The 18,779-nt window shown below is 48.8% G+C and overlaps 1 protein-coding gene across 1 annotated transcript; it reads left to right on the plus strand.

Annotated features, from left to right (window-relative positions):
• Positions 1-1,508: 1,508 nt before the first annotated feature.
• LOC114485373 (VPS35 endosomal protein-sorting factor-like) lies at positions 1,509-17,414 on the plus strand. The gene is made up of 4 exons (XM_028486691.2): positions 1,509-1,697; positions 9,742-9,860; positions 15,995-16,141; positions 16,854-17,414. Exons 1-4 carry the CDS (start codon positions 1,661-1,663, stop codon positions 16,950-16,952), a joined length of 402 nt encoding a protein of 133 aa, XP_028342492.1. The 5' UTR covers positions 1,509-1,660; the 3' UTR covers positions 16,953-17,414.
• The last annotated feature ends 1,365 nt before the right edge of the window (positions 17,415-18,779 follow it).

Below are 18,779 nucleotides of genomic sequence, written 5' to 3' on the forward strand. Positions count from 1 at the left end.
GGGCGGTCCTGGCAGTGTATTACTGGCAAACACAACAGATAAAGTACCTGCCGTCCTGGAGGTTATAGGCTAGGATGAAAAAAAAGATGAACCAAGAGATATGTTTGGGTAGTTAGGAATAAATAAGATCACTTCAGATGCTGAGCACTGCTCTGAAAAAATGAGATGGATGACTTGACGTGAAGAGAGACTAAGAGAGACGGGTAGGGGCTCTGGATTGCCGATCAGGGCAGGAGCTAACATGTAAGATGAGATCTGGAGGCTGTCAAGGAGCCAGCGCGGCCAAGTCTCGCAGGTGAATATTCCAGTCGGGAACAGCAGGGCTGGGAGGCCAGACCCCCTTGGCATATGAGCTGCCCTCCAGAGCATCCTGTGCCCTTCAGTCTGGTCTGTGTGGGAGACTGGCCTCCGGGGATCGCGTCACCGGGGCTTCCTTCCTTCTGGCTTCCAGCTGGTTCAGCCAGCGCGAGTACTACGTGGACTGCAGGGCAGGAGGAGAGCGAGGCTGGGGTATTTATCCCCCACCTCTCACTGGGCCGTGTTTGGCAATGGCTTTGTTCTTCCATCCAGGGCTGCAGCTGCTGCTGGGTGGCCTCCTCCAACCGCAAAAACTCGCTCCCCACCGCGTGCTTTCAGCCCGAGGATGGTAACAGTTTTCCTCTGTTGCCAGGCCCTGGGTGCCTCATCTTTCCTCGCTAGTTCTCTTCATTCTGATAATCTTTCATTAAACCATCCTCGTTTAACCCTTGTGAGCGTGTCGTCTGTGTCCTGCCAGGACCCTGAGCGGTCCAGCCGGTCCCAGGAGCCATAAAGGCGGCGCTGGACTGAGTGAGGGGCAAGATGGACCAGCCGGGTCAGCAGGGCGATGGCAGCAGGAGCTGGGGGAGGAGGGGTCTTTGGAGAGCGTTCAGCAGGGGAGCCACTGCATTGCATATTCCTTTTTGGAACTGAATTGAAGCTGCTGACTTTTTTGCATCCCAGCACTGGTTCAGTTTAGCATCTGAGAAACACTGTTATAAGCTCTGTGACTGACTGTTGGGTTTTTCCTCTCCCAGGAGAGGATCCTCAGTTTAGCTGTTAATGTTGCTGAATGAGTGAGGCTGTGTTTAAAGTCGGTGCCTTTGGTGGTGACAGTGATCATTTGGGGGTTTACCCGAGGTAGGTGGCTTCTGCTGTGCCATCTGCAACGAGACCTGCAATCTAGCCTTTGTAGTTGGAAGAACAGGGCTTTTTACTGTTATGGACATAAGAGCAAGGCTGTCATTTTGGAAACAGACCATTAAACTGACAGGTAATTTTGCTTTCTCTCCTCAGACCCAGAGCTCTCAAAGCTTGTCTCCCCAGACTGGAGCGTGTTGTTTAGTGGCGTTAACAACGTTGTGTCACTTTTCTCTCTATTGTTTAACCATAGCTGGCACTTTAATTTCTTTACAGCTGCTAAAGGGAGGGACCTGGGTTTCTGTCTTGGATTTTTTTTTTTCCTCCTGCTTCACATCTAGGATTATTTATCCTTTTTTTGGTCCTCCACTAGGATCATCCTGAACACGGGGTCCTGTTTCTTGTTCGAGAGCTGCTCAACGTGATCCAGGACTACACCTGGGAGGACAACAGTGATGAGAAAATCCGCATCTACACCTGTGTCCTGCACCTGCTGTCCGCCATGAGCCAGGAGACCTATCTCTACCACGTAGACAGAGGTAGCTGGGTCCCTCCACCAGACTGCGCTGTGTTTGAACTTCTGAACAGCAAGTGCAGGGTTTTCATTTTCTCTTTTATTTAATCCCCTTGCGTTTTACCTACCATGAACTTCTAGTCCAGGGTCTTGATAAATTTGCCCAGTGTAAGAATTACCTGGGGAGCGCTTAAGAATACAGGTTTCTGGGCCCCATCTGTCTCTTCTAAATTAGAATCCCCAGGAAGAGGCCTGAGAATATCTATCTTTAACAAGCATCCAAGATCATTTTGGCAAACAGACGAGTTCAGAGAAGCACTCTCTTGGATCAGTGATGTCTTGGGTGGGCCAGAGAATAACCTAGAATGGTGATTACATATGCACATGCATGACCTTCATCCCAGGCCTGTTCCTTACCAGTTCCATGTGGGTCCTGACCAAGCACCCTTAGAGCAGGTGCTTGGAAGAAGGAGATGGCCTTGCTCGCCAACATGCAACCAGCCGTCTTGAACTTGCTCCTACAGGTTTGGGAGCAGCCTTTTCATGTCCTTGACATAACATGGGACGGTCCCAATTCCAGACCTCTGCCCACTGAGCCTAAGCATCTTCCTGCTTGTCAGAGGCTCAGTTCCGATTTTTGGTTTCCAAAAAAATGGCCCTATTGTTAAAATCAATTTGGCCAATAAATGAATACTTCAGGGTTTAAGCAACTGTCTCTACACTTGGATATTTTAGGGAACAAATTTGCAGTGCTAAGGATGGCCTCCTGTTATAACTCTCAGAGGCTTCCTCTGGCTGGGATTTGGGGGCTGAGGTTACGTAAAGATGTAACTTGGGGCTGAGGTTACGTAAAGATGTAACTTGGGGAGGTTGGTTCATGTCAATGGTGATAACTCCCACAATCTGAGCTCCTACTGTGTGCCAGGTACGGCACCAGACTCCATGGGCCTCTTTCTTCTTTAATCCTGACAGCATCATGAGGAGGATGGGCATTTGTGTCCCCATTTTACACACAAGCAAGGGGAGACACCGAAAGACAACATGGTTTTACCAAGCACGTGTGGTTTCCCGGGCTCAGGGCCAGTTAGTGCTCGGAGTGGAATTCACTGTGGTACATGCATTATGCTGCTTCCTTGATTACAAAGTAACAATATTTTGATTAAAGTATATCATAGTACACACATACAATAAACCATAAAGCTCAGCAGATTGTCACAAGGTGAACACACCCAGTAACCACCACCCAGACAGAGGAATCAAACATTACTAGCTCCCCAGAAGTCCCCTGTATGCCCCCGTCCACTCAGCACCACCACTTTCCTCTCTAAAGGTACACTGCTGTCCTGACTTCTAACATTACAGATTAGTTTGCCAGTTTTTGACTTTTCCATAAATGGACTCATTTAGCAAGCATTCTCTGGCGTCTGGCTTCTTTCACTCAGTGTTACGTCTGTGAGATTCTTCTGTGTTGTGTGTAGCTGTTGTTCATCCTTTTGCATTGCTGCATACTATTCCATCGTATGATTATACCAGAATTTCTTCATTCCCCTGTGGATGCAGCTCTGAGCTGTTGTGAGGAGTGCTGCTGTGAACATTCCTGAATATATAACTCTTGGGGTTCATGTCTGTCGGGTATATGCCCAGGGTGGAAACGCTGGCTGGTGGGATTTGCTTATGCTCAGCTCTGGTAGGTACTGTCTTACAGTTTTCCAAAATAGTTATACCAGTTTACACTCCCACCAGGCATGAATGAGATTTCCATTTGTTCCCTTGATATGGTCAGTCTTGTTCATTTTGGCTCTTCTGATGAGTGTAATTTGCATTTCTCTGATGGCTAATGAGGGTGAGCTTTTCCTGTATTCGTTGGCATTTTTATTTCCTCTCTTGTGAAGGGCACGCGGGGGGCTCAGGACAACAGAGAAACTTTTGAGGACCAGATGCTGCCGTGGAAGTGGGTCTGTAAACCTGGGCCCTATGAGAGGAGCAAGCCCTCTCCTCGCTTTTCCCTTCCTTAAACAGATCCACTGAATCCTGTCTACACAGCACAGCAGGGCGGACTGTAGGAGCCAGAACGCCAGCACAGGGAGCGTGGCTGTTTGACAGGCGGAGTCTAGTTTTCTAGCTTTTAGAGATGAAAACAGACGGGTGGGCTTTCTTTGCTGCCTTCTTGGCCCAGCTGTTTACTCTGGGTGCACAATTGTGACCTGACAGTTGTCTTCATAGCAGAGAGTCCCGGGGCCCTGGGAGGCTTTGCAGGGGTGGAGGCTCCATTTTCCCATCTCTTTCTTAGTCGAGGCAGCTCTTTAGACAGCGCTGACAAAGGTTCGAACTTTTGAAAGACTGGGGTCAGATTTTTTTTTTTTGCATTTACGAAGGATGCCTTGGCTGTTTTCTTTCCAGATGAATAAGAAGGGAATGTCCTGAAATGACCTGGAGCCATAACTCAAGTGCTGTCATGCGAGCGTGCGAGAGAGTGTGCTTGCTGTGGAAGGGCAGGACACTTCTGGCACTGAATGTCTATTTATTTAACACGCAGATGTCTAGTTGGAAGAGTACAACTCAGGGGCCCGTGGGAAGGTGGCACAGCCCCTTCTCTCCTCCACGTCACCTGCCAGGCCCTTGAAGCATTTGGGGTTGCGACCCCAGGGCCAGACAGATGCAGAGATCCTGGGCTATTTTTAGTAGCCATTTGCCAGGGATCTCATTTCTCCCCATTGTGAGCGCCAGTCTGGACCCTCAGGCCTGCTTTACACTCTGGCCGGGCCAAATTACTTCTGACTGTCCACTTTGCACTTCTCTCCCTCCGTCACCACCAAGTGTTAGCATGGAAACACTTTTCCCCACTCCTGACCCCGTTTTTCACTTTCTCTGTGAATTTTCCACCTTCAGGGTTCAGCCTGGATCTCACTGATTGTATAATTCCATCCCAAGCCTAGATTTTAGGATCCAGGGACCCCCAGGCCGCCCTCTCCTGCCATGCAGCCCATGCGGTTGTGATTGCTCGTTTGCTCGTCTGCACCTCCTGTGGACTGTGTGCTCTGTGAGGGCAGGACCATGTCGGCCCTTTCCCTACCCACCGGGTCTCCGGGTCCTGGAACCTGGCGCAGAGCAGGCCCTCACCTAGTCCGTGCTCTGCGTGTGTGAGCGGCCTGCTCTGAACACGCCTCTGACCCCTCTGGGCAGGATGCCTGCATCTTGGGTGGTTGGCCACAGGTGGTCCTAGACCTTCTCAGTTCTCCCCTGCTGCTGGGCTAATTCGAATGAGAGTAGGTTACTCCATCTCAGAGTAAGACTGGGAATTTATGCCAGGAACTAGCCTAGTCCTCAGCAGCAGGTGTGAGAAATTCCTTTACCAGCTGCATTTTGCCACCCTGCAAAATCAGATGGTGGCGAATGGCTGAATCAAATTCTTTCTCTTCTTACAAGAATAACTGCTGTCTTCCACGTCATGGACAGCAGTTGAAACACAGCAGTCAGAGCCAGGGCCATCTCAGAAATCCTGGGACGGATGCCTGCAACCCAGGGCAATTCACTACAAACCTGTGTCATAGGAACGACTACAAAGCCAGCAGCCGACCCAGGAGAGCACTCCCAGAACATTCCCCACAAAGGGGCAGTTCAGAACCGGAGTAGAGGTTTCATGCGGACAGAGAAGCTGGGGAGCAAGGAGACCAGCTGTTCTCCTCATCCTCAGGCAGTATGTCTGCAACCTGCTTACAAACGGTTCAGCCAAACAAAATGACGTATATATCTGTGTGTACGTGAGAGTGTGGAGAGAGCAAGCGAGAGAGCTTCACAGAAGTGGCAAAACGGCATCAACTGGTGATGCTGGGTGAGAGAGAGGCAGCGCTTCAATGTACTGTTATTCCCACTGTTCTACAGCCTTGACATTTGTTTAAGTAAAAAGCTGGGGATAAAAGAAGAAGGAGTTATTCTTTTTTTTTTCTCCCCACTTAGAAACTCAGTAGTAATTTATTTGGAAAAAGATAAGCAAAGAATGGCTCATTAAAAAACACATTTCAGGGGCTTCCCTGGTGGCGCAGTGGTTGCGTGTCCGCCTGCCGATACAGGGGAACCGGGTTCGCGCCCCGGTCCGGGAGGATCCCACATGCCACGGAGCGGCTGGGCCCGTGAGCCATGGCCGCTGAGCCTGCGCGTCCGGAGCCTGTGCTCCGCAACGGGAGAGGCCACAACAGAGGAAGGCCCGCATACCACAAAAAAAAAAAACAAAAACACATTTCATAGTGTCATTCTTCCTCCTTCATACTTTTCCCAAATGCCTAATTGGGAGTTAAATATAAATGTAAGAATTTTAAAGGAATATTATGTACAGTTTTATTGAAGTAGAAGAAGGAGTTATTCTTGAAATAGCAACTAGAAATGTACATGAAGCATCCCTGAAATTATTTTGTCAGTCAGTTAATTACTATATGCTATACCCGTACCATTCCCCAAAAGATTCAAGACAGATTACAGGAAATATATAAAATAATAAAATATAATTTTTTAATTGAAAAAATTGGTTCTTAGGAAGTTATAAATTAGGAAATATACGGCTATATATGTCTGTGTGTGGTATATAGGTATACTGGTTTGTCACTTTACTAACAGTATATTATAAATATCTTTCAGTAATAGTATATTGTAGCAATGGTATAGTATAGTGTAGTACATGGTAGTTAACAACTATAGATCATATACTTTTATTGTCTTCATAGTATTTTATTTAATGCTAATGCCACAGAGCATTTAATCAAAACTCTTGGTAGATATTTCCATTGCTTCTCCTCTCACCATTACACACAACATTTATAATGAATATACATTGAACATACAATGAACATTGTCCTCTACGATGAAACAATATCACATATATGCATCTTTGTGCAACTTGGGGGATGATTTTCTTAGGATAAATCCCTTGGAGTGGGTTTTCCCAAGTCAAAGATCTGACCTTTTTCTGTACTAAGACTTTTTTTTTTTTTTGGAGTAAAATATACATAGTGATAAAATACATATAAAGTTTACCATTTTAACTATTTTTAAATGTACCATTCAGTTTTATCAAATATAGTTGCAGTGTTGTGCAACCATCACCATTATCCATTTCCAAAATTTTTTCATCCTCCCAAACAAACTCTGTACCCAATGAACAATAACTTCCCCCTTCCCCCCTCCCCCCAGCCTCTGGTGACCTCTATTTTACTTTCTGTCTTTATGAATTTGCCTCTTCTAGGTACCTCATATAAGTGGAGTCATACAATAGTTGTCCTTTTTTTTTTTTTTAAATTTATTTTATTTATTTATTTTTGGCTGCATTGGGTCTTTGTGCTGCACGGGCTTTCTCTATTTGCAGTGAGCGGGAGCTACTCTTCGTTGCGGTGCTCGGGCTTCTCATTGCGGTGGCTTCTCTTGTTGCGGAGCATGGGCTTTAGGCATGCGGGCTCAGTAGTTGCGGCTCGCAGGCTCTAGAGCGCAGGCTCAGTAGTTGCTGCGCACGGGCTTAGTTGCTCCGCGGCACGTGGGATCTTCCCGGATCAGGGATCGAACCCGCGTCCCCTGCATTGGCAGGCGGATTCTTAACCACTGTGCCACAAGGGAAGCCCTAGTTGTCCTTTTGTGTCTGGCACATTTCTCTTATCATAATGCTTTCAGGGTTCATCCATGTTGTAACATGCAGTAGAATTTCATTCCTTTTTGTGATTGAATAATATGCCACTGTTTAGATAAGCCACTGAACCACATTTGGCTTATCTGTTGATCTGTCGGTGGATACTTGGGTTGTTTCCACCTTTCGGCTCTTGTGAATAATGCTGCTGTGAACATTCATGTACATGTATCTGTTTGAGCCTCTGCTTTCAAGTCCTTTGAGCATTGGAGTTGCTGGATCCTGGAGTTGCTTTCCCTCAACAGCTGCACCATTTTACATCCCCACCAGCAATGCACGAGGCTTCCAGTTTCTCCACATCTTCATCAATACTTCTTATTTTCCTCTTTGTTGTTGTTGTTAAATAACAGCCATCCTAATGGGTGTGAAGTGGTACTGGGCATTTCTTAAGGCTTTTCTTACTGATTTCCAAACTATGGTACTCTCACCAACAGTTTGCCCGGGCCTACATCAAAACCTGGTATTCTTTCTCCCCTTTGTTAATCTGATAGGTGATGTTTTTTTAAAAGTTCTTCTGTGGTTTTAGTTTTCTGTTCTTTGATCACTAGTGAAATTGAACTTTTTTTCCCCCTAAAATTATAGGCCATTTAGATGTATTTCTGATACATTGATGTACTTGCCAATTTTCCCATAAGTGACCCTAAGAGGGGTCACTTTCTTAAAAGCTCAGAAGCCATGCCTGCACATTGTACCTTGGCTTTTCTTGTCTTCATGGCCAATGCCTGTTTAACCTGATCCCCTGGTTCTGTAGCTCGTTGCCAGCAGTCCAGGGAATAGTTCTATGCAGGCCCTGACAGACGGCTGGTGACTTTGACCATAATGGGCTCTCCACTGTGGCTCTGTCAGCCTCACCCATCTATCTGCAAGCTAAACAAGTGCCCCGTGTCCCTCGCTTTTGGTGTCACCTCTTGTTTGCGTCACACAACTTCATGGGCTTTACTGTGATCTCCTATGTATCATCCCTTTTTGATTGTATATGCCTAGGAGACAGGGTCCTAGGGATGGTGACGAGCTGGGCCGAGAAGAGCACAGCAAACCACATTCCCCCAGATGAGCTAAGCTGAACCGGTTTACTGACAACGTCTCTAAACCATGAACTGCACTAGCACTGTGTGTAATGGCTGTGTAAGCCCAGCCACGCCCCGCCAAGGCACCTGCACGGCCTCTGCTTTATCAGATGTCACTGCACCTGGGACAGTGGCCCAAATTTTAGGCCTCCACCAGATCAGAAACATCCAAGAGCTGCCACTGCACGTTTCCTCTCCTTGAGCACTTAGCGCTGAGGGTGCTCCAATGGTTTTGCACTGAACCGAGCGCCGCTCATTCACACCGGAAATAACTATGCTCAGCCACGTACAAGTCGGCATTTGGGAGTTGGGGTGAAAGCAGTTAAAAAAGGATCTGGTGAGAAAAGGCATGGAGGGAAAGAATCGACCCTGCAAGGCAGAGGTTGTGGTTCCCTTACAGACGGTAAGACTTTGCCGCAGCCTGGCCCTGACCCCTCACCGGCCCCCGCCACCAAAAAAGAAAAGAAAAGAAAGAGAACCACTGAAGTGTCTGCAGGAGGGACCAACCAAAAGCATTCTGGTCCATCACACAACGGACTACTGCTCAGCTAGTACAAGCAAAGCAGCACATCCATACATGCTGATATGGAAATAGCTCCAGGAATCATTAAGTGAAAAAAAACCAAGCGCAAAACAGCACCCTGTAGAGTCCCTCTCCTCCCTTACCCAGAGGTCATGCTTTGTACAAAGGTCGATGGGAAGGAAGGGGGGGGGGGTCAAGCTCAGGCTGTTCTTGCAGCCGCTCCTTCTCTAGACAGCGGCTGTCACAGGAGGTGCCCAAGGAGAGAGGGGACTTTAGTGAAAGGATTCAGGTTTGCGAGAAGACGTAGAGAACCTTCTGTTCCATCTGCAGAAGTTCTGAGGTGGAGTGACAGGGCAGGGGGCTGGGGGCGGTGCTTAACTGCTTAGGCTTTGACGGGAGCCTCCCAGTTTGGGATCCTGGCTGGGACAGGCTCGGAGCCTCAGTGTCCCCATCTGTCATCTCTTGCACATGCCGGTTATGAGGACTCCACCGTAACACCTGTGAAGCGCAGAGCCCAGTGCCTGGCACACCGGCGCTCAGTATTGACAGCCGTTCTGATGGTCACTGCGATGCTTGCTGTCCCCCTCCATGCCTGGGCCGGAGGGGACAGACTTCAGAGTCTGAGCTCTCTGGCTTAGACTGTCTGGAAGGCCAGGTGTTTTCTCCATGATTCCCAAGGCCCCAAGCCCATGGGAAATTCTGGCCGTTTCCATTTGCCCTGCTGTGATTTCCTGCCACCTGCTGACACCACGGCTGCCTCTCCCTGGCCTTGGACTTGGGAATGTCTCACTGCTCTGGTTTCTTCCATCAGTTGACTCCAATGACAGCCTGTACGGGGGAGACTCCAAGTTTCTGGCTGAGAACAACAAGCTGTGCGAGACGGTGATGGCTCAGATCCTGGAGCATCTGAAAACCCTGGCCAAGGACGAGGTAGGTGCCCCTGCCGCCCCCATCCCCGCCGCGTGCCCTGAAAGCACGCGTTCCCAGGGTACTTGGACACTGGTTCGTCCAGAGAGTAACGCGCCTGTGTGAAGACTGTTCATCGAGGGCCCCGGGGCCTTTGCTCCTGCCATTTTCTCTGCCTGCACTGTGCCTCCCCGGGGTTGCCCTGGCCACCCCTCTCATTATTCGGGTCTCAGCTCAAGTACCTCTTCAGAGTGGCCTTCCCCGAACCCTGTGTCAAGCAGCCACTACACTCCTGCGACCCTCTGAACTGTCCCTGGGATGCTCGGGCATTCTCTGAAATGCTCTGTGTGTTCACTTCTCAGTCGCCTGCCTCCCCCACCAGAATGTAAGCTCCATGTGGCCAGGACCCCGAGACGTGGGTCTCGGAGACCTGCCTGTGCCTGAGACCGGGTCTCTGGGATCCATCTGTCACCCACCCCGGCGTCCTCGCCTCGAGCCTGGCATACAGAGGGTGCTCAGTCAGCGCATGCTGAGTGAGTAACAGCCCGCACTTTGCACACCTTAGCTCTGTGAGGCCCACGACAGCCCTGTGATGTAGGTGCTGCGTTCATTCTCCTTGGACAGAAAAGAAAACCAAGGCTCAGAGAGGTTTCCAGAGCTCCTGGTTTCCTCTGGTTGTGACAGAACAGGGTTCCCACCCAGATCCCCAAGCGTGAATCCGTAGCCACTGCATCACCCTCCTCGGTCAAGGCCTTACCACTTACCTTTTAAGAAGTGGCATACGGTGTTGTCCAACCCTGATAGTAGGCTATGCTTGCCCAGCCTTTTTTTTTTTTTTTTTTTGTTGCCACACCCCACAGCTTGCGGGATCTTAGTTCCCCGACCAGGGATTGAACCCGGGCCCTTGGCAGTGAAAGCTCCGAGTCCTAACCATTGGACAGCCAGGAAATTCCCATCCCAGCCTTTCTTATACGTAAGTGTAGCGTGGAGAACTTTGTGTGTGTGGTTTCACCTAATCCTCACAACAGTCCCATGAGTGGGAACAGCTGTTATCCCTTTACACTTTCCAGATGAGGAAACTGAATCCTAGAGTGGTAGCTATGGAACGTGGTCCAGGCAATCTTCTAGAACCCATGCTCTGATCCACAGAATATATTCCTTTATCAGATGTTGCGTCGTTGCCTTTTCAGAGCAGTTTTTCCCGTATTCTCCATATAGATGGATGGTTGACTGATTTCAAAATAATTTCCAGATTATAGTACGATCTAAATAACTACCTGGTACCCTTCCCCAGTTACTCCATTTTTGCAGCTTCAGCTCAAACATGTGGGTGACAGTTGGATCCCAGAAGCTCTGTCTCAGGCTTGGTGGACATTGGGTTAAGGCTGATTCCTGCTGTGTAATCAGGGTGGGGAGGTTGCCAGTGACTCTGGAGTCAAAGCCAGTGCCTGACCTTTCTCCGCGTCCTTCCCCTGGGGCAGCTCATGTCAGGCTTCTGCCTCCATGTCTGCCCCACCCCCTGCCAGTCTTGCTCTTCGCTACTCTAAACAAACTGACAGCTCATTCCTGATCTCATGTTGGCAGATTCCTGTTTTCTCTCACTGCCACTCACCCCCCACCCCCTCCAATTCCCTTTCCCAAACCCAGGACAGATTTCGGACTGCAGGGTTCCCAGTGGCTTTCCAGCCCTCCCCTTCCTGCCCACATGCTTCCCCAGCTCCCTCCTTCCCAAACCTCAAGTCTGACGTTTTTAGGATTTGCTTCTCTACTCCCCACCCCACTAAATCCTTTGAAGACAAAATAAGATCAAACTGGACTTTTAATTCTTACTCACTTCCAGGACTGTACAGAATGCCACCATTGCCCTTCCCCCCTTCCCCACCCCACCACAGAAACCATGAGAACATTCTATAGCTGTGGGTGCGCATGTGCGCGCACGCGCGCGCGCGCACACACACACACGCACACACACACACACACACACACACACACACACACAAATAAGATCAAACTGGACTTTTAATTCTTACTCACTTCCAGGACTGTACAGAATGCCACCATTGCCCTTCCCCCCTTCCCCACCCCACCACAGAAACCATGAGAACATTCTATAGCTGTGGGTGCGCATGTGCGCGCACGCACGCGCACGCACACACACACACACACACACACACACACACACACACCCATACATGTATGTCCCGCCTTCCCATTCTCCCCAGGGTATTCAAGCAGGTCCTGGAGAGAGTGGGATTTTTTCCAGACTCCATTCCCCAGTGGCCACTGCAGAGGTCAGGGGCACTGCACACAGGGCCAGCCTTAAGGTTAGCAGGCCAAAGGGCAGATGGAAAACACGGAACTACTGCTGCCCTGGGGGCCCCAAGTGCCTCCCAGCGCCCTGTCTAGGGAGGGAGGATTGTGGGAGGGTCCCACTGACCCTGGGCCCCCCTGGGTGCAGGGCTGTAGAATGCTGGGGAGTTAATACTTGGAGGGCACTGGTTGTCAGTGGAGGGGGCAGCATCAGAACCCCAATTTCTTCAGGAACTGGTTTATCAAACCAGTTAGTGTTAGAAGAGGTAACTCCCCTTCTCCAACTGAAAGGCCTTTTTCGAAAGCCTATAAACTTCGTCTCTGCGGTAGGCAGCTTTCAGGAGAGAGCCCTCATTACGCTGCAGGAGAAATGGAGTCCTTCACCTTCAGCTTGCACTGGTCACTCCCCTGCTGTGAAGGATTCTTAGCACCTTCCCTGATCCCTACAGCCAAGGGCTCTGGCTCTAGCTTCTTGCCAGAGCAGGGCTGTGTGTCTGACATGTCTTGCCCAAGAAACGTGTGCCCCGGGGCTTGAAAATCCATTTCTTCACTCTGATGCAACGGGCTGGGTCTAATCAGAGGTGGCTGCTGACAGCATAAACAACCACAGTCTAGGACCTCCAGGCTCACAACAAAAAAGAGCCCAGAACCATATAATTTGCAACTATTTTAACATGTGTCTCTTTCTCTTGGGGGAGGAGGCGTTGACTGTGATAACGACTCTGAAATAATTCTGAAAGAGTAGCAGGGCTGGAAAGTTTCTGAAGTACATTTCAACTCACATAAATACCCGGGACTCTCACTGAAAACATCTGCCCATATATGCACATTTATTAGAAAAAATATGGGTGGACTGAGCTAAGATGGAACATGTCATCCTTCATTTTAACAGCATGCTGTGACATTCAGCACAGGCGGCCCTGGGAGGGGAGGCCTCTAGAGCCCGGGGCGCTCAGACCTCTCTCCATCTGCCGCGGAGCCAAGCTGGGCGCTGTGAAAGCCCAACGCTGGTGCCCGAGCTGAGTGTCTCATCTCTCAGCGCTGGTATCAGCCCTGCTTGCAAAATTGTCCTCTACATGCACCTGAAGGAGCCAGCCCTGCCCTAGTCAGGAGCTTTATGAAGCTGTTTGTTTGGGTGTGGTGACGCTGGGAACCATGCCAGTTGGTTACAACTTCCTGCAAATGACAATTCCCCTAGGAAAAGAAACAAAAGAAGCTCTTTTCTATTTAAAACCTCTGTAGGGAGATGAGGCCCTGGTTTGGTCTCTCATAATGTGTTCACAGTTTCCTGGGTCTCTGCACGTCGGCCGCCTGCCTGCTCATCCCCAGACCCGTCTCTAATCTCATTTTTAATGGGCTGTGCATTTAAAACAGGCGAACTGGGCTTTTAGGGTAAAATGTTTGAGAAGATAGAGAATAGAGAAATAACCAGTAAGATACTGTCTTTCTTACTTGACTTTTTAAAATTCTCCCTTGCTTCAAAGAAATGTAGTTAAAGGGCCTCTCCTGGGAGACTCATAGTTGGATTTGAGAGTTTTCTGTTAGCTTGGTCCTCTAGGTCTGAGCAGAAACCAGGGCCCTCCTGTTCCCCAGGCATCAGATGAGAGCCAGCTGAAAAGGCGAGCAGGATGGGCTGGAACCCACTGGATGGTCTCTGCCCCGTTCCCGACTGGGGCAGGGCTCACTGATTAAACAAAGGAACCCAAAGCAGGCAGTTGCCAGCCAGTTAATGAGTCTACCAGCCTTCCCTCCTTGTGCCTGCAGGCTTGGGCCCCGACGGCGTGACCCCGCTCCTTGACAGCAGTGCTGTTCAGTCGGCTCAGCCGCTTCTGTGACGGTCACCTGGTCCAGACCGTTGTCCAGGCAGGCTCAATTTAGGGGGCTTGAGTCTCTTCACTGTTGTCACTCAGCCACACTCACCCAGCCGCATTCTTAGCTGCTCCTTGGCGGTTTTATTGCGTTGTTTCTTTCTCCACTAGAAGACTTTAAATCGTCACTTGGGAGAGGGCGGCAGGAGGGGGTAACAAAGTTGGCTCCGCAGTTAGCGTAGTCTGCTGCTCTGTGGGCTCCACACATGGAAGGATGCATGGACAGATGGACAGTTAGTAGGTTTGGAAAAAGCAGGAAAAAAATATGTATTGGTCTAAACCACATCAAATCGTTCCTGTTTCCCTGGATAAAACTGTGTAGCTGCCCCGGGCAAACCTGCAGCTTCTTCAGGATTTGCATCCCTACTGCGATGTTAACCATGGGTCTATGGGAACATCTTATAAACTGGGGCGGGACATGGAGGGGTGGGTACCAGCACAGGCTCCAGAACTGGACGACTGCAGCTCAAATCCTCACTGTGCACTTGCTGGCTGTGGTCCTTGAGCAAGTTCCTGAAGCTTTCTGACCTCATCAGCAAAATGGGAGCGTATTGGTTTCCTATTACAGCTTTAAGTCACCACAAACTTAAAACGACCCCCATTTATTATCTCACCAGTTTGGTAAGTCAGAAGTTGGTGTTGGCTGGGCCAGTTTCTCTGCTCCTGGTTTCACAAAGCCAAGATCAAGGTGTTGACTGGCTGGGCTCTTACCAGGAGGCACAGGGAAAAATTCACCTCCCAGCTTACTTGAGTTGGCCACTTCAGTTTCATACGGTGTAGGACTGAGGTCCTGTTTCCTTGCTGGCTGTTGGCTGAGGGTTGTTCTCAGCTTCTCGAAGCCACCTGCATTTCTTAGCTCTTGGCCCCCTTCTACCATCTTGAAAGCCAGCAGTGGTGGGTCGTGTCCTTCTCATGCTTCAGATCTTTCTGGTCTCCCCTTCTGCGTCATCTTTCCTTTGCTCTCCTCTTCTGCTACTTGTCTCTGACTCTAGCCTGAAAAATTTCTCTGCTTTTTAGGGCTCAAGTGATTAGATTGGGCCCACCCAGATAATCCAGGATTATCTCCCTAAGGTCCATAGCCTTAATCACACCGGCAAAGCCCCTTCACAGTAGCACCTAGATTAGTGTTTGGATAACCAGGAGTTGGGATCCAGCTCTAGAATCCTGCCTACCTACAGAGAGTTGTTGTGAAGATTAAACAAGGTGAGCTGTGTAAAGCACAGAGCTCATACCTGTCGCAGTGTAAGGACCCCACACCCACTAGCTGCCAAGGAGCAAAGCAGACGCTCAAGGCTCCTGGCAGCACTGACGTCTGCAGCGCCAGCCAAGAGCACCCAGCAAGGGTCCGGGCGTCAGCTCTCCAGGACCCACACAGATGTGTGATCTGACCTGGTCCCCTGCTCAGGCCCACCTGCGGACTTGGGCCTTCCCAGGTGCCTCTGTTTACCTTTGGGAGCTGGTATCTTTTCTCCTGGGCCTGTTGCATTTTGGAGATTCAGTTTCCCTTTTGTCTTTACCATTCAAAGCTGGGGTTCAGGTTTGGTCTCCTCTGACATTTTGGTTAGACTTTACTTGAGAGTACCTTTCACATCAGATCACTGAGCAAAAGAGGAACGATCTGGTGTGAAGAATACCTAATGGTTCCTATAAAAGCTGGGCATGGGCACCAGGCATTGGGGAGCATTATTCACGGGGAGCTGTCTTTGGTCTTTATTACCAGCACCCAGAGGGTGGGAATAGTGACTGAAACCTTGGGTGGCTTGAGGACACGTCTGTAAGAGACGTATCGTACCGTTCAGTTTACTCCTGTACTTGCATTAATGCAAGACGGCCTATCACTGCTGGGGTAACCCAGGGAGGTTAAGCAGCTCGCCCTCCAGAAGATCCGTGGTAGAGCTGGCCTTGGAACCCCTGGCAGCGTCAACACTGAGCCGGGCCTGAGCCCCAGTGCCAGATAGTAACCTCTTTTTTCTATATCAGGCCCTAAAGCGCCAGAGCTCGTTGGGCCTTTCCTTCTTTAACAGCATCTTGGCCCATGGGGACCTGCGCAGCAACAGGCTTAACCAGCTGTCCGTCAACCTGTGGCACCTGGCACAGAGGCACGGCTGTGCGGACACCAGGACCATGGTGAGGCGAGGCGAGGGGAGGGGAGGGGTGGGGCGAGTGGGGGCCCTCACAACGCCCACCAAGCATGGCTGTCCTGGCGAGTGACGCAAGCCCACTGGCCAGGCACAAGTGGCCTCAACACAACATCAGGGCCTGGACGTCAAACAGCCCCAGTCTCCCCTTCCAGAAAGGTGCCAGGCCCTACCAAGTACAGATGGCTCTCCGTATCTGCAAGTCTGGCATCCTCAGATTCAACCAACCACAGATCAAAAATACTGAGGGGGAAAAAAAAATTCCAGAAACTTCCAAGAAGCAAAACCTGAATTTGCCACCTATCGGCAACTATTTACATAGCATTTACATTGTATTAAGTGTTGTAAGTCATCTAGAGATGATTTAAATATACAGGGGGAGGTATGCAGGTGATATGCAAATACTACACCATCTTCTATAAGGGATTCAGTATCCTCAGTTTGGTCCTGGAACCAAGGGACCACTGAGTAGTATTAAGAATTAATTCCCTCTGAATAAAAACCACATGTATGAAAACAGCAGTCATTCCTGGTGATTTTAAGAGCAAGCTATAATCTAAGGAGTCTTATTTAAAAACTGCTGGTTTTCTTCCCCTCCCTTCTCTGCCAAGAAAAAAGCCAGAGCTCCCGATATGGCTGATTTGTTGGCGCCTTGAGAGTTATGAACCAGAAAGGAGATGAGTCTTTCTCTTTCCTCCTAGGTGAAAACTCTGGAATACATCAAGAAGCGAAGCAAACACCCGGACATGGGGCATCTGACCGAGCTGGCCCTCAGGCTCCCCCTGCAGACGAGGACCTGACGCTAGGGGCTCTGGTGCCAAGTCCAGAAAGACCTGTTTTGCGTTTTGTTTTTCTTTTTATACACGTACAGATTGGCTTCTCTACTAGGTCACTCTGCCAGTGAAGTGAACAAAAAGTGGGAGCTGTCAGAGCATTCGAATCCACTCCCGCTCACTGAGCACAGCATCTTAGTGTTTCTTTGCACAAGTGGCCTTCAGATGGGCCTTCAGGGAAAAACTGAAGAATGCAAGTAACTTCTTTCCTTTCTGGAAGGTGTTTTTTAATTGGAAAAAGAACCTTGAAAAGCAGTCCACTTTGACAGACCCACTGTGTGCCCTTTCCCTCATTTGCTTTATATCAAAATCAGCTCTTGACTGGATTTAGAATATGCTGGTGGATTAAAGGAGAAAGTGAGGTCAAATCTGAGATTCCCTGTGGCTTCGATGGAAAATATACTGTAACTGAATAAACCTCCTGAAGGAACACTTATGTTCATGACTGTTCATTTAATTACAGTTGACTCACATCCGGAAGAGAACGTGTCTAAACATACCGCCTGGTTTTCTTGCAGCCATAACCCTAAAAAGCATATGATTCTGTCTACTTTTTTATCATCAGTTTGGCAGAATCTGATTCTTGTATTACCACTAACGAGCTTCCACTGACATTTTATTTTCAATCAATCAATCAGTAAGAGCATTAATATTGGTGGTGGTGGTGACTCACAGCCTAGGACCCCTTGTGCAGGAAAATGCATCCAAGTTGTGGATTAAAAGTGCCCCCAAACTATTGTACTTTTGGAAGGTATACACTGAACGAGATGATAGACTACATTTCACCTCTACTCTGTGAAAAGCCTGATTACAGTTCACACAGTACAAGTAGCTAAAATACTTTTGTTTAATTTACATAAACTCATGTTTTAATTGAATAGCTTGGGACCAAGAATATGCTATGGATTTTCCGGCCGGCTTAATAGTGAACCCCACCCCACCCCAGTGCAAGGATTCCGTTGAGAAAATGGCCCCCGTTAAGGAACAGCGTGTACCGAAGAAAGAATGCACCTCAACTGAACAAAACAGACATTCAGAAAGCATGGTGGTATTGCTCACATGTTCCCAAGTGGCCTTTATTTCACAACATTATTTTCATTAAAATTATTTCCTATACCACTTTTACTATATGATACTATTCACATGAAAATCAATCAGCAAACTTACAAATTATGCACTTTTAAGTCATCTACTTTGAGGCTGTACACATCTGACAGCATCCGTGCCCAAGCCTGAGTCAGTGAATTCCTAATGCTCTTCTTCCATTAACCTGGAAGTCCGTTAACCTTGGACTTTCACGTTCGGTCAGGTATCCGTTACACCAAAGCAGCTTCTGAACCATATGTTACCTGGCCCAGGTGGAAGGTTAGATTTTCTATGTTCTTGTGTGGTTTCCTCAGCCTGTTACTAAATCAATTAGCTAGTCTCTGAAGACCACGGCCTACATGAGATGAAGTCGTCTACTACTACTACGTGAAGGATGATGGAACAACACCACACACACACACAAAAAAAAAAAAAATCAAAAAATTTTAGGAAATAAGGTGAAAGTGAGAAAAACTTCTGCATGAGGCCTGTATTAATTTTCTATGGCTGCTTGAAATTACTACAAACTTAGTGGCTTAAAACGTCACAATTTTACCACCTTACAGCTCTACTGGTCTGAAGTCCAGTGGGTTTACCTTCAAAGTGAAGGTGTCAGCTGGGCTGTATTCCTTCTGGAGGCTCCAGGGGAGAATCAGTTTTCTTGCCTTTTCTAGCTTCTAGAGGCCACCTGCATTCCTTGGCCGGCGG

The sequence above is a fragment of the Physeter macrocephalus genome, unplaced genomic scaffold, assembly GCF_002837175.3.
Source record: "Physeter macrocephalus isolate SW-GA unplaced genomic scaffold, ASM283717v5 random_1523, whole genome shotgun sequence".
Lineage (NCBI taxonomy): Eukaryota > Metazoa > Chordata > Mammalia > Artiodactyla > Physeteridae > Physeter > Physeter macrocephalus.

Bases quoted from the DNA above. Each gene is read 5' to 3' on its own strand.
- LOC114485373 (XM_028486691.2), top strand. From the start codon at position 1,661: ATGAGCCAGGAGACCTATCTCTACCACGTAGACAGAG. The intron at 1,698-9,741 runs GTAGCTGGGTCC...TTCTTCCATCAG, and splicing joins TCTCTACCACGTAGACAGAG to TTGACTCCAATGACAGCCTG. The intron at 16,142-16,853 runs GTGAGGCGAGGC...CTTTCCTCCTAG, and splicing joins GTGCGGACACCAGGACCATG to GTGAAAACTCTGGAATACAT.